This window comes from Eupeodes corollae, chromosome 1 (genome assembly GCF_945859685.1).
Source record: "Eupeodes corollae chromosome 1, idEupCoro1.1, whole genome shotgun sequence".
Classification (NCBI taxonomy): domain Eukaryota; kingdom Metazoa; phylum Arthropoda; class Insecta; order Diptera; family Syrphidae; genus Eupeodes; species Eupeodes corollae.
Genome location: NC_079147.1, coordinates 220478946 through 220504128, shown reverse-complemented (window position 1 = coordinate 220504128; position 25183 = coordinate 220478946). Strand labels below are relative to the sequence as shown.

The 25183-nt window shown below is 30.5% G+C and overlaps 2 protein-coding genes across 2 annotated transcripts in view; both read right to left on the bottom strand.

Annotated features, from left to right (window-relative positions):
* The window catches only part of LOC129943148 (gamma-aminobutyric acid receptor-associated protein), a 351335-nt gene extending 331370 nt beyond the window's left edge, over window positions 1-19965 (bottom strand). The window contains exon 1 of the mRNA XM_056052402.1: window positions 19959-19965. The gene's annotated coding sequence lies outside the window, so the exon portion shown is untranslated. The remainder of the gene's footprint in view (window positions 1-19958) is intronic.
* Window positions 17801-23737, bottom strand: LOC129943138 (uncharacterized). Its single transcript, XM_056052390.1, has 7 exons — window positions 23315-23737; window positions 19731-19861; window positions 19300-19665; window positions 19079-19241; window positions 18770-18939; window positions 18466-18625; window positions 17801-18392 (listed from the first exon to the last, which is right to left on the bottom strand). The coding sequence occupies exons 1-7, from the start codon at window positions 23469-23471 to the stop codon at window positions 17902-17904; spliced, it is 1638 nt and encodes a 545-aa protein (XP_055908365.1). The 5' UTR covers window positions 23472-23737; the 3' UTR covers window positions 17801-17901.
* Window positions 23738-25183: the final 1446 nt, after the last annotated feature.

Below are 25183 nucleotides of genomic sequence, written 5' to 3'. Positions count from 1 at the left end.
AATTGAATCAGGATTTAGCGCCGTATAGACCTGGATCGGATCGAAATAGGATTATTCTATCCAATTCCACTGAAAGGAGTGGATCGAATCGAAAATTTGTTTGTAAACCTGAATCGAGTTGTTGATGTGTGAGTTTTTGCTTGTGTGAGTACGATAAGTTTTTTCCCTCTTGTTTGTTCTAAGCTGAATTTAATTTGGAGCGCTTCTTTCTGTTGAGAGCATTGTTATGAAATTGTAAATGTATTTGAAAGTTATTCATATAGGAGAGTACGCACACAAATAAAACCCAAATGTTATTTCGATTCCATTTGAATTCGATTCCTCGATTCAGTGCCACCATATACCTGAATCAAAATCTCATTTCGATTCGATTCCTCGATCTCCTCTTGTAACCAGGGTTAGGGTTTATGAATGTTCGTTTTTTTTATTTATCCACGCCTTGGATCTCAACGAACACAATGCCTACAAATAGAAGATAAGGTTTGTTTTCTTAAGAAGCAATGTGCATGGCGAGTTTAAAGCAAAATTATTGCTTTGAATTAGTTGTATATACATAGATATAGTTAATAAAAGTACTTAAGTAAATTTTAGGATTTGTTCCTTAAAAAAAACTGCCATCATTTGACTAGCTAGGTCAAGCCTAGCCTTTAATTTTATTATTACATTTTCTTGACACACATAAGTAGTGATTATTGAAGTGATTTTTACTGCGACATAAAGGAACTATATAGCAAGTTTTGCATTAGTAAACAATTTCAAACTAGAATTTTTAATCAAATATGACATTACGACGGTAGAGAAGTCGAAAAAAGTGGGTACCTAGATTCCTTCCGTCTGTCTGTCTTTCCTGGCCCCTACAGTCCAAACAATTGTTCTGATTGAAATTAAAATTTTCAGCTGATTAGTGTAGGGAGTTTTTATCATTTCATTAATACAAAAAATAACAGCGTCCCCACACAAACATGTGAATTTTCTAAGACTTTCTCAAAATTTTCTGTTCTTAATTTGGCTTCTTTCTACAACAAAAACATATTTTCGTATTGCTCCAGAAGGGTACCCCACAAAAAAATATTTATTTTGTTTTTAAAATTGCTCAAGAACTAATGGAACAATTTCAAAATTCTTCTCTTTCTGTGCAAGCTCTTGTCAATGATCAAATTGATGATGATTTTTTATGATCAAAAATGTTTTTTTTTTATTTTTAATAAAATTAAATTAAATTTTGTTTACAAAACTTGATATCTCAGAAAGGGGACAACATTTTTTTTACGAAATTTGAATGTAAAATGTTCATATATTTATAAGCTCTTTATTTAGTGCTTATACCAAAATTATTTTTAAAACAAAATCTAAAATGATTTTCGAAAAAAATAGGTTAATCTAGATTTTTAGACAAATAAAATGGCATTTAAATTATTGAGAAGAACTTATTTTGAAGGTATGTACATTTTTAAATATTAAAAAGGCAATATTTTTAAACAGAATTTTTGGAAGAAATTATTAAGTTCTTGCAACCCAGTCGTGCATTTCATTTCTTTCAAAACTGGTTTTCTGTTGAATACAAAAGATCTTAAAAAATTAAATAAATCTACTTTTTGAAGTGAATTTGCTTTGGATGCTCAAGAACTGAGATTCAAGCATGAATTCCAATAACACAAATGTTCCAAGAAATCAAGTGACACTTTTGTTAAACTAATAGCTAAGTGAAAAACATAATAAACGTTTCATATCTATTGATATTTTTTGAAACGTGTAATTTGTGAGTGCTACAAAAATGTCTTCCCAACTTATTTGTTTACTTACCTTACTTTGTTTTAATTTAATTTTCTTAGATAAACTATTTCCTTGAATTCAAGAACCAAACCTTTTTGTCTCTACAATTTTTAAGTTTTGTTGACGCCTTTATAAGATCCAAATACGAGTAAGCAGATTGATAACGATAGTAATAAGAGATTCCCGGAAATTGAGTTCGAAAAAACAGCGTTCTTGGCATTAATAGAAATAAAAACAAGAAAAGTGTGTTTTGTTTAAGGAATAAAGCAACGTTTCAAAACAATTTCCTACATTTCGGCGCGAAATGCAACAAAAACCATCTAAGCTATGGTATTTTAGCTCTGAAATATGGCATATTTAGACAACTGTTCGAATCTTGGAATGCTTTCATATGAGTGTTTTAAATAATTTGATAGCGCTATGGTTGTCAGTTTAGCAATTATTAAATTTTGTCAGTATCCTTTACAAAACATTAGAGAACATTTTTGATCGGTGAGTAAAAACTCATCTAAGTGTGTGAACCCCCCCCCCCCCCCCATTAAAAATTTGGATCCGCCCTTGGTCACTAGGCCCTTGTTCTCAACGGACTGTTGCGCCAAAATGAGAAAGAATCTGATATTACGAATGTTCTGGCTTTTTTTAAACATAGTTTTTTTTCGAATTCAGTTTCGTAGATTAGAGCTGATGCTATAAAACATTTTAATCTTAAAGGAGTCAACCAAACTTAAAAATTGTAAAGAGAAAAATGTCTGGTACATTTAAATACATAAATTCTCTGAATATAAAATAAAAACAAATTAAGGTAAACAAATAAGTTGGGAAGAAACTTTTGTGTGGCACTCACAAATTACACGTTTCAGAATCTCTTTTCACTTCAAATTTCAAGAGATTCAAAGCTGTTATATTAATCGATATGAAACGTTTATTATGTTCTTTAATTAGCCATTAGTTTAACGAAAGTGTCACTTTTGATGTTTTTGGTGCATTTACGAGTATATTCTTGAAATTCGTGTTGAAATCTCAGTTCTAAAATATCTAAGGAAAATTCACTTTAAAAAGTAGATTTCTTTTATTTTTAAAGATCTTAAATTTTTTTTAACTGAAAATAAGTTTTGAAAGAAATATACGACTGGGTCACTAAAACTTGCTAATTTCTTCAAAAAAAAAAAATCTCTTTAAAAATATTTCCTAAATTTAAAGATTTAAAAATGTACCTGCAAATTAAGTCTTTCATAAAAATTTAATTGCCATTTTATTTGTCAAAAAACCTAGATTAGCTTAATTTTGTTTTCGAAAATCATTAGAGCGTTTTTTTTTTTTTATTTTAACTTGTATACATATATAAAATTTTTTAATTTAAACTTTTGACTTTTTAACTCTCGTTAAAAAAATGTCACCCCTTCCTGAGATATAAAGTTTTTTTTTTAAATAACCATTTTCTAAGAATCAAAAAAAAAATGACATATTTGATCATCATCAATTTGAAAATTTGATCATCGACAAGAGATTGCACTGAAATAAAAGATTATTGATATCGGGCGATAAGCTCTTGAGAAAACTTAAAAATAAAACAACGATTTTATGAGGGGTAACCTGCTGGAGCAATATCAAAACATGTTTTTCTTGTAGAAAGAAACCGAATTATGAAACAAGAATAGAGAAAGTTTTAAGAAACTCGAATTTTCGATTTTAAACCAAAAAATTTGTTTTGGGGCTGCTGTTATTTTTAGTTTTAGATCAATTAAAAAAAACGCCTTAAGCTTATGGGCTGAAAACCTTAATTTCAATTGGCACAATGGTTTAAGATACAGGGGCAAGGAAAGACAGACAGAAAACGGATGAAATCGGGGGAACCACTTTTTTCGACTTTTCTACTATCGTAATGTCTTATTTGATTCGAAATTTTTTACGAATGCAATACTTGCCATAATATAGTTCCTATGTGCCGCAACCTGAATAATTCCTCTTTTTCTTATAAAAAAATTGTATGATCATAATTTAAATCATTACCAAACCACTTTTTGGTGAATGTCGTTATTACTAACAAATCCTTAGATGAAATCTTCACTTATACAACTGGCTTATATATGAGCCCCTTCTTGATCATCCATTGGTCAAAATTGGATGAATTTGTGCTAAGTTTTTTGAATAGGGCTGAATTTCTTATTCATATTATGTGCTAGGTCCAGTCCTCAGTTAAAATTGAGACTTTTGGCAACAAAGTTTTAGGAAGTAAAATACAAATTTTGTATTCATATAGAAAAATAAATAATTCAAAATATAATTAACTTATTAACTCAATACTATTAGTTTTGAATTTTAGTTAATTTCTTCAAAAATTATCTCCCAGGGGCGGCCATGACACCTACCGCCCTGGATCTGCCATTGAGCTAGGTTTGCACATAAATAGATTCGGTGATGTCATAACCCTTTGGTTCTTAGTGGTTCGGCCAAAAACCAAATACATTCATGCAAAAAGAATTCGAATATTCTAGGTAAAATGAATAATTCTAAGCGTGTCTTTGTACATATTTCTGAGAAGCCGTAAATGATGGTCTTTAAAAATGTGTGAAGGAAAATTGAGTTCAATTTATTATAAACTTTTGAACTGAATACTTAATCTTATCCAATAACATGGATATAGACAGTTTTAGGTATATAAATAATAAGTTTTAGGTATATAAATAATAAGTCATTTAAATCAAATTTCTTAACAAACAGTATAGGTACTCGTTGACTCATCGATTCGACCCCGCTACCTGAATACCATCATTATGCTCTTTAAATCCAGGTCCCAAATATTTATTATTTTATATATTTCCCAGGCGAAATCTATTGAGTAGAAAATTCGAAAAATTCCAAAACGCAATTGTTTATTTCAACGCAATAGAAAGCGTCTATTGAAGTAGTTTTTTTACATTTTGAAAAAAGTTGGTAATTTAATTTTGTATGATCATTTTTTACTTTGGTCAAAATATATAGAACTTAAATAGACTAACTGAACTACTGAAGACTACTAGAGTTAAGGGAGCCGAATACACAAGTTTCTCACTTTTCTTTCAATTTTTGAAATTTTCAAAATTTAAAAAAACAACTAAAAAAAATACATACACATAATCTTTAAAGTCGTAAAGTAGTCAAGAAGTTAGGTTTGTGTTAATTTTGTTCGTATTTCACAAGCTACATACATTTTATATTGCTTCAATTTTTGGAACCTTTTCTTAATTACATACATGAATCACTTTAAAGACCTGAATTCAATTTTGAAACACTGAATCAATGTAAAATTAAAATGTTTAAATTATTTCAGCCCACTTTATAATTTGGCAATTCAGAACTTGACATAGTCGTCAAGAAAAAAAAAATAGAAAGTCGATAATTCCAACGAGTTGTAAAATGTTTGATTTTGAGTCTTTCACACAATTGTGTTGTGTTGTAATTGTAAAAAAATCATAATTCTTATGAAAAGCAATTAATTTATAACTATCTTTATAGTTATTTATGGTACTGATAAATTCACCCTAAATACTTTTTTAAATAAAATCATTACATGGCGGGTTCGATGTTATGATGTCATCTTTGGGAAACAACAAATAATGACTAACAAAAATTCCATAGATATTATATATATATGTATATAAAAATAACATCGAACAATGGCAACAACAAATAATATCGAATGAATCACAAATTAAAAAAAAAAAGATCTTGGTGATTAATTAATCGAAATTACACATCCGGTATGCAGCGAGATAATTATAGAAAGAAAAGTTTATATAGGTACCCTATGTCTAGACATCTAAGCCGAAACAGGTTCAAGTATTAAATATCCTTTGTTTCGCTTAAAATGCTTATTTGGTAGGTTGATATAATTTATATAATAGCATGAGAGTCGATATATGTACATATGTGGTAAAAAAATATAATGACAATGAGTAAGAAATAAAAAGAAATCACTATCCGACAGTTAGGTAACTTTAAAATTAAATACGTAAGTTGGTACATCGAACAAAGTTGATTTTCTACAAAATAAAATAAAAGTTCATATTTACAAAGTGTTACATATGTATGGGTACCTATATTTTAAAAAAGTAGTGAAAATATTATTCACGTTATATGGAAGCCAACGTTTGTTAATCAAATTATATTTAATTTTAGAATTAAGTAAAGAGTCTATTTGTTAAACTCTACACATAGTATTGAAGATAAACCCATAGATTCAAACTCCAAATACATGTACCGTGACTTGAACTTTTACTTATTATTCCATTAAAGAATTTAAAATCTTTATTTTAATTCCTTTTCATTCTTACATAGATAAATTGCGTGTAATTAAGTTATTCAATATTTAAAGTGGAATTAATGAATATTTCATTAAAAGCTTAATTAAAAAACATATGTTCATATTTGAATTTTTTTTGAAACTATTAAAAACAACACTTGTACGATACTTTTGTACCAATACAATTTTCAATTTTAACATACAACATAGATTTAAAATATAAACCATTCGGAGGTTATACTAATAAAAAAATTTAACTTATAAATATTTGAACTTTTTCAATTGTTTTTGAAGGACTTAATTCAAATGCGACTTCAACATTACTGTATCACGTAAGATTTCAGAAAATGTTCCAACAAATCTTCATAAGTTGTTAGATTTCATCTGTCTTGCAAAAATATGAAAGAAACGCTAAACTTTTTGTGCTAAAAGGGTTTCAACACAAAAAGGCAAAACAGTTTGAGTTTAAGTTTTGTTTTTGTAACGCATCCGTCTTCTAAATAATTTAATTATATCAAGTTTTTGAAATACATATGTAATATAAAAATATTAATATAATATTAAAAACGGGGATTTTTAGAATTTGAACAGATAGTTAAAATCAAAACTCGGATTTGTAAGCAATACTTAAAAATTACTCCAAAACCTTTATTTATTAACATGCGTCAAGACAAGGTGTAATGGTCATCTTCTGATGAGCCCAACCATTACATGGGGGCGAAACGCATATATGAACACTTTTATTCTGGTTTTTATTTATTTTCGAGATTTTAAATCATATTTATTGAAGTATACCCATGTTTGATTGATGGAGTCGAAAGTGTCGATTTGCAACTAAAGGATCGACCCTCTCGACACTTGCATTGAGAACATAGTTGCCTCCAAAAGAACATCGGGTCTTGACCATCAATGACAAACATAACGAACTGCAGCGACACTAGTGCGGACGATGAATTCATTGACGAGACTTACATACCTTGGACGCATTGACAATTGAAGTGACTATTTGTTACTAACTGACTGACTTATTTAAAAACTAATGGACTGCGACGGACGCGGAATTCATTGCCTCTTTGTGGTGCATTCTGGGTTACGCTATACGAATTGCTTTACTTAACTTACAAAGATGAACTTATCATTAAAATTAATCCTAAAAGTTAATATAAAAAAAAACACTTTAAAAAGTAGTTTTAACAATCTCAAAAAACGAAAATAAAGCAAAAATCTTTTACTCAAAGTAGAAAATATTTAAACAAATATGAGCTTTGTACATATAGAAAAAAGAAGCACTAAGTAACTTCACAAATTGTATTTAAATGACAAAAGGTATATGTGAAATGCAAACAGTGAGATGAAAAAGGGGGAATGCATGCTGCTCCACTGAAATTCCCATGCTTGGACTCTCTTTGGGGTGGGTGCAAATTTGATTTTATACAAAGTTTCTTGTAAGTGTTTAATAATTTTGGATAGGTATAAAGAAGAAGTACAGCTTCTATATTTTTCAATTATCTTAAAAACTAGAAAACATAGAAACCATCCATCCATTCCTTTTTTTATTGGTATTTATAATCATGAGGAAAATAATATTCGTAGTGATTTTTGTTAACTTTTTGTCATACATTTATACTTTGATGTCAATTATTTTAAAAACTATTGATTAGAATAACTTTATTTATTATAAAGGGTAAAATTCTAGATTTTGAAAATTGTTGCTATTTTTTACATTTTAAGTCAATTTTTATAAAATTGCCCTTTACGCCTAAACGAGGGGAGATAGACTAACCCCACAATAATTAAAATGCTTGTTTTAACCTTCTCTACCAAAAACGTTTTTATTTATATCTTGTCTCTAAAATTATCGTACTCTCCCCTGGAATAGCATTCCGAATTGACCGTTTTACATTTCTTAAGTGATATGGGGACCACATGATGGTTTATGGCAAAGAAACAAACTAATGCTAAAAATAAGGCATTTAAGCGTTATAAAGTAACACATTTTTCGGAAGATCGTGCAGTATTTTTTCATTTAAGAAAAGAATTTGAATTTCTAAACATGTTGTTGTATAGGCAATATATTGTCTATACTGAGACAAATATAAAACGTAGTTTGAAATATTTTTGGATATTTTTAAATTCTTAAAGAAGTTGTTCATCTTTTCCTTAATTTATGAAACACGAAAACCTGGCTTCGATATGATTTATCCTTTTTTTTTTTCAAAATTTTCGTATTCACTTTGTAGTGTTTGGACCCTTATTTTCAAAAAATCTTTTCAAACTAGTGTTTTTCTTGAAGAATAAAAAATATCTTATATAGATCCCATTTATAAGAGTGGTATAGACCAATATCAAAACTTTCAGTTATTCCCAAACTTTTTGAAAAAATGGTCACCCAAAGACCATGTTGAAAAGGGTATACTGATTTTGTTAAAGCCTTTGAGCGCGTGCGTCATGGTCTTCTCCTGCTGAAGCTTAAGATGTTAGGATTGAATGCTTCATTTTTATAGTGGTTATATTAATACCTATCTGATAGAAAACAAGCTGTTAGAATAGATAAATGTGTTTCAAATCTTATAGATGTGGTATCGGGTCTGCCACAACGCAGTCATTTTGGTCCTTTTCTTTTTATAATCTTCATAAATGATTTACCTTTTATTTTTTTTTAAATTTTGTAACTGCCTAATGTACGCTGATGATGTTAAAGTATTCACAGCAACATCTTCACTTAAAGATTGTTTATTAATAAATTTGGATATAAACAATTTTTTTAAATGGTGCGACTACAATCATCTTCAGCTGAATTCCTCGAAGTGTACAATATTAAGTGTATCCAAATCTTCATCCCATATTGATTTTGAATAATAATTCTATGATGTTTGTCATCTGAGGGTAATTGAAGTAAATGATCTCCGGATGATTTTAGATTTAAAGATTGATTGTAGATCTCATGTCGATTACATTGTATCTAAAGGTAATTCACTTTTAGGTTTCTTGTGGTGCAACTCCAAAGATTTTAAGGATGTCTATACTTTGAAGACCTTATTTAGGTCTAAAGTTCTACCGGTTTTAGAATATTGTTGTATAGTTTATGAAAATATGTTTTAAGAATCGAAAGAGTTCAGAAATGATTCACACTTTTTGCACTTAGAAAACTTATCTGAGTTAGGTCTTTACCAGATTATAAATCAAGGTGCTCTCTTATTCCCTTAAAAACGCTAAAATGTCGGAGAGTGTTTAAGTGTTTTGATAATTAAAGATATTATTGATAACAGAATAACCCCTTTTAAACTGCTTTCATTAATTCCATTCCATGTTTTATCACGAGTTTTTCACAACATAAGTGAATTATTTTATCCTCCTCGTCATAAAACTAATTATGGTCTAAATGAACCAATAACGCGTTCTCTGTATCTATTTAATATGGTTTATAATGAAATTGAAATTGTCCAATTCTTTTTTTAAATGTTCGTTGAAGTTCAAGGATGTTTTTTACGGCCAGAAAAATTCCAATAATTGCCGGATAAACCATAACAACAGCAGTTTTCTTTTTCCCATACAAATGTTTTCTAACTAAAACGGCTTAAAGAATTTTAATTTCAAGCAAATTAAAAAAAAAGGAAAAAAAAGAAAAAAAAAGTGTTGATGTTGATTTCCTGATGTTTTTCTTGGATTTTCTGTTACCTTATCTACTAAGTTTGCTTTTGTCAACTGATAAACTAAAATCAAATCAAATGGGGTGGCGCAACAGTCCGTTGTGAACCAGGGCCTAGTGACTTACAACTCTCAACCATTCCTGTGTGCGAGTAATGTTGTCGGGAATGGAAGGGACCTACAATTTTAGGCCGAATCCGAACGGCTAGTTTGAGAAAGCACTTTTTCAAGACAAGAATTACTCTTGAAGGATATGTCAATTCCTCGCAAGAGGCAGTACCCGCGAAAATTATTTTTTTAAATTAAGATGGCACAGGCAGGGATTGAACCCAAGACCCCTTGCAGGACAGTCCAACGCACTAACCATCATGCCACGGGAACTCAACTGATAAACTGCTGAAACAAATCTGTATATCATGTTTTGTGCGGAGTGTTAGTGTTTGTTAAGTTAATGTTTAGTGACAAAATAATTTATATTTGATATGCTTACTATAAGACGAAGCAATTTAGGTAGAAGAACCCGAACTGCTACAAAACATATGTGAATTGATTGTTTGGGATGAATGTACGATGGCACATAAGAAATCTTCGGAGGCTTTAAACAGAACCTAAAAAGATCTACGAAGCAATAATATCATATTTGGTGGTGCAATGATTTTATTATCAGGAGATTTTCGTGAAACATTGCCACAACGCCAGCTGATGAAATCAATGCATGTCTAAAGTCCTCCAATTTCTGAAAACATGTCAAAGTGCTTCATTTAAATGACCAAATTTGGAGACATATTATCTAAACAACTCATTGACATTGGTAATGGCAAATTTCATATAGAAATGCATTAACAATGATTTCGAGTTTTTGAGATTAAACGACTACAGTTTCCAGTGCGGCTTGGTTTTGCTATGACCAAAAACAAGTCCCAGGGAAAATCATAAGTGTTTGTGGTATTAATCTAGAAAACCCATGTTTCTCGCATGGTCAATTGTTCCCGTGTTGGAAAACCATCAGATTTGTTAGCTGCCACATTAAAAAAAAAATTATCTATGACAGGACGAAGTCTGTCGGGTCCGCTAGTTAAAATATAAACTAAAATTCCTTATAAATATGTATATATCTTATAAGCTTTATTACTTTGTAATAAGCAAATCTTCGATCAATTTATGAAATAAATAAATAGACAATTTGAATACAAAAAAATTGCACTTCCCGAAAATTAACTCTGTTTAGGTAGGTACTTCTTTTTTCGTATGTCAATTATAAGAAGCAGCCTCCGTATTGAAATAACTACGACTTTTAACATTCGTTATGAAAAAGAGAATATATCGGGATTTTCCGAAAAAAATTTAGTATAAGGATTCAAAACAAATATCCCCAAAATCACAAAAATGGTTTTAATCATTGCCAACAATTGTTATCCACACACAAAAATATAAAAAAAAAAAAAACTACCTTAACTCTTACCCACCACGTAGGTAGCATCCATCATGTTCAAAGGTAGAATAAGCCCATTTAAGGTTCATTATTAAAATAAAAGATAATAAAAAGTCATTAACCTTGATTTCTTTTAAATTCTTCTTGCAGAAAAATAAAACCATGCAAAATTGTAGGTATTTAATGTGCTTCCATTTCAAACTAATTAATAAAGTAACATAAATACGTAAGTAGGTGCATGTAGGTAATCTATAGAAATGTATCATAATATATTATTTAAGCCCCAATTCTGTCTCAGTTTTTATAGAAATTAGGAGGGTTGGGGTCAAAATATAGTATGAACCATAACACTGTATTTAAAATACTGTACTGCAATAATATATTTCAAAATATTGTATGTACAAAATACTGCATCTCAAAATTCTGTATTTCAAAATAATGTTCTTATATACTTCCCTTGAACAATAACATATGTACTTATGATAAATTGTAAGTCTATGAAATAATAAAAACAAAAACAACATAAATGGTATCTTTTTCTTATTTTCTCTTTCTCATTTTCTTCTTCTTAGTTACTTGTATCTCTCTTACATTTTTGCATGAATTTTTCCTATCATAATCAATAATTGCACCAAACAAATTGATCTGCCATAACTTCCAGTATTATGAGATACAGTATTTTTACAATACACCATTTTGAGACACACTATTTTAAATTTACAGTTTTTTGAAATACAGAATAATAACCCGCCAATGGTGACCTACTGGTCTGTAAGACCGGGTGTGTGAAAAAATGCGAATATATTTTTTTCTCCGTTATTGTTTTTTGTTGAACTTGAATTTGTGTATTGTAATAAAAGAGCTTCTGTTGATTCAATATCATTGTTTTATTGTCAAGAAGCATATATTTAAAATAAAACACGAAATATTAGCAACACATTTCGAAAAATCTAACAGAATTTTGACCATACAATATTTTAAAATACAGCATTTCGACCCGCTCCCAATTTAGGCGCCTATTTGTATTCAAAAATAGCATAAATTAGCATTTGACTGCGGCTAGTTAATAGGTAACTAATAGGTTAAGGATACAAACAGAAATATACAAAAATCTGTAGGTACCTTTCCTGCATACATATGTACGTACCTATAACTTTCCATTTATACAAAATCAAATAAAATAAAAAAAAAATGTTTAGCTAAAAAGATGCCTGAAAGATACATACATACCTACTAACAGTTTAAAAAAATATGATTTTCAATTTAAATTTATTTACATTCATGATTGGATTTATGCATGATGTCCCATTCAAAGTAAACAACAGATAGGTACAGAAACATAGGTACATATATGCTTACTAAATAAATACAAATTTCACTTTCGCCATTTTTAACTTCATTATAGCTCAGGGTATAGATACTTTATTTATCTAGATATTCTTTTATATACATACATAAGTACATAGCTGCATATAGGTATTAATACATACCTACATTTTTTGTTTAACTCTCTCATTTTTATATCTGAATTCTTGATAAATTTCGCCTCCAGCCCTTCTTAATTACCTACGCAAGATTGGTTTTAGAATTCTAAATACAGGCACCAACCTAGGTAGGTATGCTTAAACACCTTAAAATATATATGTATGTATGTATGTAGGTACCTCTAAGTCGCTCCATAGGTAACGTAAAAGAATCTATTGAAGATTCCGTTTTCCGTATGGACCGTACCTAGATAGTGTTGGCATTAAGTTGTGCTACCACTAGTTGCTCTTAAAACTGCACACAAAATAATGAGTTAGGTACCATTGCAATGTAACATTATCATCTTATGTAGGTACCTACCTATGTACCTAACCTAGGTGGGTGTGGATATGCATCAAAATGTGTTTGGTAACCTAAGGGAATAAAAATGTATACAAAATTGAAAACCTCACCCATCTGGCCATACATACCTACCCACATTTTTGTAGGTATCTTTTACCTATGGTGTGTTGCACTCCCCAAATTAATTTCATTTCATTTTCTTTAGAGGATTCTTAGGATATCGCCGCCGCGCGGCCGACGGGCACCGGTTTTTAGGTATAAGAACACACTACCAGCTATGACGTCATCTTTGGGATTCAGTTCGCTTTTCCTGCGCAGAGATGATACACAAATTTTAATAATAAAGATTAAATAACTTAAAAGTGATGTTTATACTTTCTTGCTTCCCCACCCCAAGTATGTACATATCATGTAAGGGATGTTTGAGAAGAAAAGAAAGAAAAAGATCTTACATATTATTTTTTTCTTTTTACATAATCATAAAGATATATGTATGTACATAAGGGCAAGGGTGAAGAACTAGAAGTGATAATGAAATCCGCCCAAGAGAAGAAGAGGAAGACCTACACATTCTGTATCCGTTGACGTTGATCAAAAGTGCTGATTGAGTAACGATTAGATTAAAGCTGTTTGAGACTGGGAGAGGGCAGAGGGGTCAGTTTTGTTTGTTTGTTTGTATGTATGTAGCTACATGTTGTTTTATTTTTGCCGAAGGCAAGCGGCATTTGTGCTGCTTTTGTTGTTAGGTTAAAACATCTCTCTTTCTCTCTCTCTCTCTCTTTTGCTATGCACATAGGTACACATCTCTTTCCACTGCGTATATACTGACTGTTTGTAGTATACTTACTCGGTATCTGGGGCTCCGCTTTCTCCACCATCTCTTTCACTTCCAATATGTAGTCGGGTTTCGTGATGGGAATTTTTGTGTGCTTTTTATTTTGTTGGCATTGCCTGGGTACAGACAAAGTCTCTTGCGAGGCCCCTGTTAAACAATTTTGCTGGTTGGTACAATAATTTTTAGTGTACTCACTGGGAATGGGTAGGTATGTGTGTTTGTTCTTTTGTTGTTGCTCTTTGTGTTTTATACTTTATTTTTTTTTAGGTAAAGTAGGTATGTAGGTATGTATAATTTTAGCTTATTTCAGTTAAATGAAATGATGAATGTTTTGTATATTTTGTTATTCAACTCTTTTATTGTTAGGTATTTACATATGTATATACCTTTGGATATACTTTTATACCTACATACCTACAGGTTCACACCAAGCTAAGAAATGCAATTATTAGATATACCTACATACCTACCTATGTACATGCTAATTAAATATCTATTAAAGATTCTTTTATTATTTTTTATAGATATACAGGTACCTGACTAGGTAGGTATAGGTACCAAGTTAGGTAGGTGCCTAGGAAATGTTAACACAATTTAAATACGTAGGTAATTCGGTGCCTAAAGAACTCGCTCAGAGATCAGAAATTGATAACAACCTATTAAATTATTGGTTCTTAGGCTTCTATATAGTCTGTAGGTATATGTTTTTTGTTATAATTTTCAATAAAAGTCAATCAATGACCTTTAGGTATTCTCAAGAAACAAACATTTCGGTCAGGGTTGTTAGTAGGTATGTATGTGAGAAACCTTTACATTTTTTAAGCATGCAAATGTTAAGGCCAACCAGTTAGATTAATCGCTGAGAAAAAAAAACCTTGGTAGCTATGTACACATACACCTTTGTCTTAGAATTGTTAAAATTTTAGTGACTGCAGTCAGTAAAGTTAGTCAAGTCAATTAACTTAAAGTTAAGACCTATGATTTGACTTGTAACTTTAAACTTATAGGTACCTACCTATATAAAAGTAAAAATTAATTTTGAAGTTATTTCTAAAGTCGTGATCGGGAGACAATTGAAGAAGTCAATTTGACTGTAGTCTTTTTGACTTTAAGAAGACTTCATTCGTCACATACAATATGTAGGTACCTATAAGTTGTTAAAACCGAAACTATTTCTATTGCTCTAGAGTCTAGACTATATGAATCATCCTTAATGTACAAGAGTCTAACAAAACCTTAATGTACCACAGTTTAACAGAAAAAGTACTGCATTTTTCTGTACTTACGGCCATGATTTATTTTGATAACGGTTGATTTGATTCATTTTGACATTTTTTAGTTTTCTTCTGTAGTTTAGTTCTTTGAGCAAGTATAAGCCACGTGTTTGATCGAGACAGAAGTTTTTAAGATAAATACAAACAAAAAAAAGGAAAAAAAGAAATTTGTATTAAAATGGCCGGAAACAAGTAGAATTCAGAAATGAAATCAAGAATTTTGAGTGATTTCCAAAAAGGAGGCAGATTATTAATTTCTTCCGGAAAACACCAACTTCTTCGAAAGAAGCAAAACTTGAATTAAAATTATCCATTGACTCATCTACAATAAGACGCCGCCGCCCACTAAAGGCCGGATTGCGTGGTTACCAAATACTGAAAAAGCCTTTTATTTCAAAAACAAAATTTAAAAACCCATTTAGATTTTGCACTGCTTAATTGGAGTTTGCAAAAATGGCAAACAGTATTGTTTTCTGATGAATCAAAATTCAACATGAAAGGATCTGATGGAAGGCAACATGTCAGGAGGCCTAGAGGTGGGGGACTTAATCCAAAGTATACAAGAGGAACAGTTAAACACAGAGGTGGCTCTGCAATGGTCTGGGGCTGCTAAGGAATTAGACCTACTCGACAAATAGAGGGCATTATGAAGTCAGCAGACTACGTTGCAATTCTTAGAAACACACTTCCTAATGCAGTTTGGGAAATGCCACTAGCCTGGACATTCGCCACAAATCGGCTTTCTGAGAATAACATAAGGGTTTTGCAATGGCCAGCGCAGTCCCCAGACTTAAACCCTATTGAGAATTTGTGGGAGATAGTAAAAACGAGAATCGAATGCCAAATTTGTAAGCGGAAGAGCGATCTTTATGCTGAAATTCAAAGGCAGTGGAGTGACATTCCGGAAACTATTATAAATAAAATCATTTCTTCTATGCCTAGAAGATGTGGAGCGGTGTAAATAAAGGGTATGCAATCAAATATAAGCATTTTCTTGCGTAAGAACTAAGAGTACAAAAATTGTAGGATATGGTGCAAAGCTGCAAATGTTTTGCATAGCAATGAACGCTTCTTTCAAATCGTTATTCGATTTTTTTTAATTTAGGTGAATACTTTTGTTTTTTTTTCTCTGTTTAGTCATACACTGTTATAAATAAAGTTTTTAAAATTTGTGGAAAAAAGTTTGCTCTTTTAAAATTGCAAATATTTTGTACATATTTTGTATTTGTAAAAATATTTGTACCCTTAAATTAGTGAGTATGATTGTCATGGCAGAAATCTTGGGTTTAATCGCTATCTGTGCCACATAAAATTTTTGTTCAAGGGAACGGCCCCTTGCGAGGAATTGACAAATCCTTCAACAAGAGTAATAATTCTTGTCATTGAATGTACTTTCTCAAATTTGATGTTCAGATTCAGCATAAAAACAGTAGGTCCCCTCCATCCCTCAAATAACTCGCACATAGAAATGATGTAAGAGTCACTAGGCCCTAGTTCGCTACGGATTGTTTAATTTAAAGCAGTTGATTTAAGTCCAAGGACTAGAATTATTTAACTTTTTGACTTTCAAATTTAACTCAATTTTAAAACTGACTCTTAAAGTGTTTCTTAAGCGGCCCATAGACACCACACTTGTGTCAGTGTGGAGAAATGTGTGTTGTGTGATTGTCAGGCACGGAGCTAGTTTTAGATTGTCCTAAGTCGGGGTCTTGATCGGTATGCTGCGCGTGCAAATTTACTATTCCGTTGCAAATAAATCGTTGTTGAGTGGCAAGTTGTTTCAATAAAAGCTTAATGCTTCAGTGTTACTCATTCTGATTTCCTCTTTGAAATCTCATTCACAGCTTATGTGTGCATACTATTTAGAGTGTCGTGTGTGGCGGAATGTCATGCCGGGTGTCAGTACACTGTACCGGTGTGTTTTTATAGGTGTTTTTTATAGGCCGCCTTAGGTGTTTTATGTTTTTTTTTTAAAGAAGCATTTTTTAAATTCTAGTTAAATATTTTGTATTTTATTTTCCACTTATCTATACTTTCAACAACTCTAACATTAAAGTGTATAATCTAAGTATATCTCAATCCGAACATTCCATTTAGGTACAGTACATTTAATTGTTTGACTGAAACCAATACATATTTGAAAATAAATATTAGCTAATCTGTGGACAAGTTAAATTACATACATAGAAGATATAGATATAGACAGTTTCCTAGGGCCTTACTTGCACAAAAAACAAGGATACGAAGATTACACTGACGATACTTTTCTATATATTATATATAGCCATCAACCAAGGCATCCGTTGGGTTCCTAATTCTCTATCTACTATTAAGTTCTGATAAAGTTTTTGCAGGTACATATAATTGCTCCAATTCCAATCCTCCTATGAATGTCATGTCATTTTTAAATAAAATATAATTAATAATAAAAATAATTAATAATAATTAAAAAAAACATATTAGTTTCAAACAATTATCTCTAGGATAAACAATAGTATAGTCTCGAATTAAACTTAACAGCTTACTATGAGATTTCAAATAAAAATATATTTTAAATGGTCCAGCTTTGGTCATAGACATTTAATAATAGTAATATGCTTCTCACTTGAATAAAGTTCTCCATAAACCATCCAATTTAGGGCTGTTTGTGTTGTCTTTTATATTGCATTATTATTTTATCATTAAAAAAAATGTGTATATTATAAAAAGTTCCATTCATTTATTTAAATAAATAATTATTAATAAAATTTAATAATTTTTATAACAATATGTCATATTAATTCCATACTAAATACTTAAACTATCAAGTAAGTAAATACAAAGGCTAAAATTATTTTGATTTACAATCATTTAGATAATTAGTCAAGCCAATTATATTAGGATTAGATGAAATTTTAATTTTGAAAAAATAACTCTCAATAAGTTCATAAATATACTTTGCTTCAAGACGAAATTCCAAATTCATAACATAGTAAAATTTCAATAAGATATCAAGTGATTTAACAAAAGACTGTACTTTATAGAGAATGCAATCATACATCACATAGAATCCCTTGAGTTTTGTGAGATTTTCACCAATAACCATTAGCTGTGGTTGTATAACTTTGTTTTTTTGAGCAGCTTCCGATTGAAGATTTTCAAATTTTATATAAAAGTCATCCATGCTGATGCAGTGCAATATAGTTGCATTTCTTGCATCAGAAATAGATGGTTTCCATTTGCGTCTTTTATTACCACCTTCGGGTGAGAGTAGTTTTGTCGATAGTAAAGGTGGTTTTATAACCGCATGGAGGAGAAATAATATTGTACAATCTTTTGAATCTTAAATAGAAAAAAAGAGAAGAAAATATTATTTGAAAAAAGAATAATAAAAATATATGGATATATTATGTACCTTGCGACATTTCATCATTTAATCTTTCCAGCAATTCCTTTGAGTCTGGATCCTTTATCCTCTCTCTTAGATAGGGTACAATACTTTCTCTAAAAATTGGCCATTCATCTAAAATATCTGCAGGGCTATCCGGAAAAAGTTCAACAAAATCAATGTCGATCTAAAAAGCAAATGGAAAAAAATATTAATTCATGTATATGAAGATTGATAATTTTAAGTCGACAGAGTTAAGAGGTTTTTTCTTCTTTAAAGAGTCTTGTTTGTTTCGTGGGGTGAAAAAATACTACGACAGGAGAATACCTACCAAGTTATAACCCATTGAGTTTTGAAAGAGCGGCCAGTTTTCCAAAATGTTTTCTCCCTTTAAAATGTCAGCTCTTCGTATTCTGAAAGTTTGTTTCCAAACATTTACAACATCTTCCCACGGTTCTATGTTTTGGGACAGCCAGGCTTTTTTTTCTAACTCTTCTTTACCTACAAACAATAAAATTACGATGGTTACCGTGTTATTCTTATATAGACAAATGTATGTTCCTTCAGAACCAATAACTTCGAAATGTTTTTGAAATAATCTGTTTTGAGTTATGACAATTGATAAAAGATACAAACGTACTTGCAACAAATGACTCGAAATCATTATTAGTAGATTTATTGTTATTGTTAACAACAACGCCGTCTGGACCTGTTTTTTTGATCTTCCTCCTTGCATTGATAGCTTTGTCGTAGAGTTTACCCATTGGATTAAGTCCTTTTCCCCTAGTACTATAATAGTATCTCTAAAAGAAACAAAAGATCCAATTTATACCGGATTTGAAAATTATAAAAGATACTTACCATTTCTTCTGTTGGAAATAGAGCTCCTATTTCTGCTGTATAACGAACTATATCACTCATATTCATGGCAAGTTGCCTATCTTTAAAGTGATCTACAATAATATTAACTAAAGAAACTCTATGATCATCTAATATTTTAGAATTGTCTTCAAAGAATTTCAAAATAATTCGTCCTTTTGGTGAAGATTGTAGAAGATTATACAATGAGTTTATATCAGTACTATTATTTTTAGGTGTCGCTGGAGGTGATGAAACTCTTGTACTTATAGTTCTTGATGGTGGTGGTGGTGATGTTACAGTCCTGGTTACTCTTGGCGATGTTGATACCATTCTAGAAGTTCGAATTGACTGAGCCATCCTTTGAACCTAAAGTTTAAGAAAATGAAAAATTTAGGAAAATATTTTTTTTTAAACTTTTACGTTTTTCATACCCCTAATCTTTGTTGCCATGGAAAAATTCGTGAACGAAATTTAATTCTTGTTCCTAACATTTTTGTAGGGAAAATTTCCTTCAAGTCATCTTCTTTTATCAATAACAGGCTTTCTACGTCCAATCCGCATTCTAGAAGAAACAAATATTATGTGTTGTTCGTTCGACTTAAAAATAACGTGGACATATTTTCTTATATAAATAACGGTTTAACAAGTAATTGGGAAATTTTTTAGTTTTTTCTTGTACATTTTTAAATAAAAGCTCGTTTTTTACCTTTAAAACTCAATTATTACAATATACCTGTAATGGCGATCATATTTTTAAGGACAGTAAAGTTGTTTTCTATTTTTCATACATTTTAGTTAGATTTGATGGACGGTTCCATATCGACAGATTAACAAACAAGATTGCATCCCTTGAGCAAGGTATTACTAGCATCTTAGAGCTTTTTCCCAAAAAGACGGTGAGTTAAGTTGTGGTCAAGATAAGAAAAAGAATGTTAAGGACCGTATTGTTCTAAATAGACGGGGACCGATTGATTTCACGTTTTGGTGACATAAATTGGCCTACAATATTATACAATTTGATATCGCTGTTTGTTTTTACTAACTTAAATTATGAAACCGAAAGTGAATGACCCTGTACTATATGAGTCACAAATAATAGCCCAAATTAAATATAAAATGAATACGACTTTTTGTAGAAATGTAATTATATTTTATTTCATTTTCTCCGTGGTTCAGATAAGGTAATAAATTTATCCTGCGTTATACTTGAATCCATTTTTGTGATCTAAAAATTAATATTTCTTTTTCACACCAGGTGTCATTGTGATTTGTAAAGTTTGGTATCACAATATCACATTTTTATTCATCTTGAAACGAAAACCTTATCTTTTTTGAATGTAAACGATAAAATAATCACTCCTATCACAGAGTGCCTCGTAGCGAGTCCCCGAAAATTGTGTTACGCTACGAATACGAATACATTTACATCATAAGCCCCGAATGAATTCAAGAAAGCATTGGCACACAGAAATACTAATTTCGGAGTTTTAAAATCAGCTGATATGCGTCAAAATAAGAAAATTAAATAAAAGTTCGTTTTTCATCTTTTGATTTGTTCTTGTTTTTATTTGTTTTTGTCTTTAAAAATTGATAGTATTGTCGTTGCAATCTTTGCAATAAATGAAGAAAATACACGAAGACTGGATGAATCATATGATTGACGCGAAGTGGTTGGAAGACGCCGTGGAACATTTCTCACATCAACTACGTCTGATGACATCGAAACATCGGCAAGTTAGTTCTCTTCACAAGGTTCATTTGATTCTAAAGGCTCGGAGGAATTTTCGAATCCAAAAGATTGTAGATCTTTTATTCCGCTGGTCAAAGTTCATTCATTCTTATGACACCTTCTTCGAGGCTGCTAAAAAAATGCATTCTATTTGCTCCGCCACCTGTAGCTTTGCATTCTTTTTTGTTCTCAACCATTTTCCTCTTGATTTATGCCTTTCAATCTAACCACACTTAAGAATTAAATTAAATTATAAAAAAGTTTGGACTAATTTATTCAATTTACTTTTTTCCAGGTAGAGGTGTCCTTAGAAGGTGGGTCTTTAACTATTTAACTCTATTTTTACTGCCTCCCAAAACAAATTCACTTACTCCTTAGGGATTTTTGAAAATCCTTGGGCAATTTCAAGTTTTTCTTGAAGACTTTTCATAAAGCCTTTCGAATTGAATTTTATTTGTGATAACTTTATTTGCCCTTCAAAAAAAAAAAATAAAAAAAACATAGGTAAACACTTTCACATTAAAACAATAGTAAAACTTACATGATTCTTTTCATATATTTTATTTTTATTTAATTTATCTTCGCAAGCTTAATTTTTTGTTCGTTTTAAAAACTCTGATCAAAATAATTGTTCGTAGAAAAAACTGCCAAACTTCCTATTCATTCGGGGCTAGTGATACCAATTTTCACGAACTCCGAATTTCGTAGCAAATTTTTTTAGTACGACAGGACCAATGATACAATTATTCGGGGTTCGTACTACGAATCTATTACGACGGGGCCTGTGATAAGGCTGAATAAAAATGTTTAACAAAACATAATATAATTTTTGTGAAATTAACATCAGTAATTGCACAAAAATGTATGTTTGATAAAATAAATAAATATATCATTTTTCCCTAAAAGAAGAACGAACAAATACACTCTTAATATCAAATAATCATCATCCACTCATAATATGAAATAATCAGTCTTATCTCTTATCATCCGATCGGAACGAAATCATAGCAATTTTTTACGAATTTTGAAAAATTTGTATCATTGTATCTGTCGGGCAGATCTCCGAAAACTAATTTAATGTGCGTTGAAAATGGTCAGATCTCGACAAAATTGCATTCAACTGCTTTTTTTGAACGTACATTTTGACGAATGCAACAAGTTTGTTTTTTTTAGGTGTCATACATTTCAAACTTTACTGCACTAATTTCTACCACCAGTTAATAGTACAGAAACCACCAAAAAACATTATTGTTAACTAAACATTGATTAGACAAGCTACAAATCCATAACTACTTGTATTTTGGGTTGCGAAGAAATATTACTTATTCCTTTTTACTAAATGGCTAGTTTTGCATTCGTGCAAAATTTCTAACTCTAGATTTTAATCAAACATGATATTATGATGGTAGAGAAGTCGAAAAAAGTGGGTCCCACGATTCGGTCCGGTCTGTTTTGTCTGTCTGTCAACGCTCCTACAGCCTAAACCATTGGGTAGATTGAGTTCAAACTTGGAAGTTAAGGTTTTGAGCAGATTCAATCATACAATTTTTCATTTTTTTCATTTCCGGGATGAAATGTCCTAGGATGAGTTGTGTCTTGGGATAGATCACACGGTTCTAGACAGATCAAATGGCATTTATATCTTTGAAGGCAAACTTATCACATGTATATTTTTAAATCTTATATACGTACTTTTTTAAACAGACTCTTTGCATACAGCAGCAATTTCGTGCGACCCAGACCTGCATACAAGGAATCTTTTTACACAAAATATTAAATGGAACTTTGCACAAAATAAATCAACTACAGAACAATTGAGTTTAACTTTCAGTCAAATGAAAAAACAATTCGTTAATAACTTTCAGGTTAACTTTCCAATAATGTTGCCTTAATTGGAAGGCAATATTTTGTTTAGCTTGCCAATCAGATACCAGAAACTTGACTTGCCTTAAAGTCCCTAAGTCGTCTGAACCTGCCAATGTTACTTTCGCGCCTTGAATAATTATGAAATGTCAAAATAGCAGCAAAGCATCACGAATTCATGCGTTGTGTATAATATTTAATATAACCAGATGTCAAAACATCAACACTCATCTCTTTAGTTTTAAATCGATTTATTAAACTTATTGTTTTAAACAGTTTATTAAAAACAATGCAACTAAAACAAAAAGATAATATGACCACAACTGTATGTATGTACGTACATTACATCACACCTACCAACATAAATATTTTGAAAACTTTTTCATTTAAAATAACAAGTCAAAACCAATTTCAATAACTTACCAACTAATCGCGCATAAACATCTTCACAAAAACCAAATTGTAAACAAATGAGATCTCTTAAATCATTTTCAAACACAAGCTCATCCACATCTCTAATTTCTTCTTTAAAAATATCAACAACAGACTCAGAGCCAACATCACTGTAATTATTGTACATGTTTGTAACCTTTTCTTTTCTTCCCTTGTTTATAGGTAATATGCACCCCACACAACGCACAAAAAGCTTAGCTCAAGACCAAACACCGAACCGAACAGAACGAGCAACGTTGGTGGAATGAAATGAAGAAAGAGCTATTAAAACAGATGTCGTGTAACAGCGAACAGATATCTCATAAAATTAAACAGAGATACACACGCAAATGGCTACATACATGCAAATAATAACCACTAACACACTGAACCAACATCCTATATAGACTTTTGTGTGAGTATATCTAGTTTAGTATAAAGCAAACAAAGCTTTTAGAGTAAGTTCAAAAAAAGACGTTAAAATGAAAAACAATCGTATACCTACTGTTGCTTTAAAAAGACACCTCATGAAAATAAACCTGCAACCAAAAATACTCCATTACCAAGATCGGAATCTCAGACTGACATTTCGGTTTGCCTACAAGCTAAGGACACATTAAATGTGAGAAAGTGTGCGTGAAATGATGCAAAAACCAAACACATTCTCACATTTAGTGTTCCGGCCCATCAAAATGCTTCATTATAGTCTGCAAGCACATCTAAATGCTTTATTTTGAATGTTTTATGGCCTCGTTCAAAAACTAAACAATCCTAACCAACAGAATCTGAAGTGCTGACATGGTCTTAAATTGGAAGATTTGTATAGTTTTTATAATTTCAATCCAAATAAATGTTGTAAATGTATATTATTTAAAATAAAACTGACCAAATACATATTTAATGATTTATTAGTACTGTATTTTGTTTACTTAAATTATTTGCGAACGCAATATGAGCTGCAACTGGTTAAGTATAATTAGAAATGTACAAAAGTGTAACTCAATACTTTGTAGAACATCAAAACAGACATAAGCAAGTCTGCTGAATAATACTGCATAATAACCAAAAATGCTAAAGAAAATCATTGCAATTTTTGTGTATTTTATGAATTTCCTTTAATTTTTGGAACTCTATTTCTATACTGCAATGTTATTTTATATTTTATAAAATACAGATATGGAATATATATATTTTTTTTTTTCATATTGTCAAACATAAGGTATGCTTTAATATATATATTTGTTTTTTTTATAATATTTAATAATTAGACTGTATCACCATTTTAATAGAACATTCGTTTGTTTTCCTCAAACATTTTACTGCCACTGATTCAATTTTATAAAAAAGTGTATTAAAATATCTTGATTACCAATCATTTTAACGCTTAAAGAAGTAAACAAGATGTTTTTGTCTGTGCATAGCACTCAAATGGAATGAAATTATTAAAATGCAATAATATTAAAAATGCTAGTATTATTTTGTATAAACCAATTTAAACAAAGTGCGGAGGCACCCCAAATAAGCACTTTGGAAAATTTTGATACGGAATATTAACTGTTATTTTTCGTGGTGAATTATGAAACTTCAATAATTTCATTGAATTTTGAATTCAATTCCAATACGAACTTGTTGATTTTTTATAAAAGCTATTAAAATTGTTTTTTTAAAAACAAACTGGATTTAAATCATAGTTTTAAGTGCTCGAATATTAAATTGACGTACCGTAGCTTATGCTTAACAAATTCATATGCAAAATATGGACAAATCACGAAAAAAACGCGTATGCATCCTTGGTTGTAAATTTTTCAACCATACTTTCGGTGCTCCTGATGAAAACAGGTAATAAATTGATTAATATGT

Bases quoted from the DNA above. Each gene is read 5' to 3' on its own strand.
- LOC129943138 (XM_056052390.1), bottom strand. From the start codon at position 23,471: ATGTACAATAATTACAGTGATGTTGGCTCTGAGTCTGTTGTTGATATT. The intron at 18,940-19,078 runs GTACGTTTGTAT...TATTGTTTGTAG, and splicing joins TTTCGAGTCATTTGTTGCAA to GTAAAGAAGAGTTAGAAAAA. The intron at 18,626-18,769 runs GTAGGTATTCTC...TTTGCTTTTTAG, and splicing joins ACTCAATGGGTTATAACTTG to ATCGACATTGATTTTGTTGA.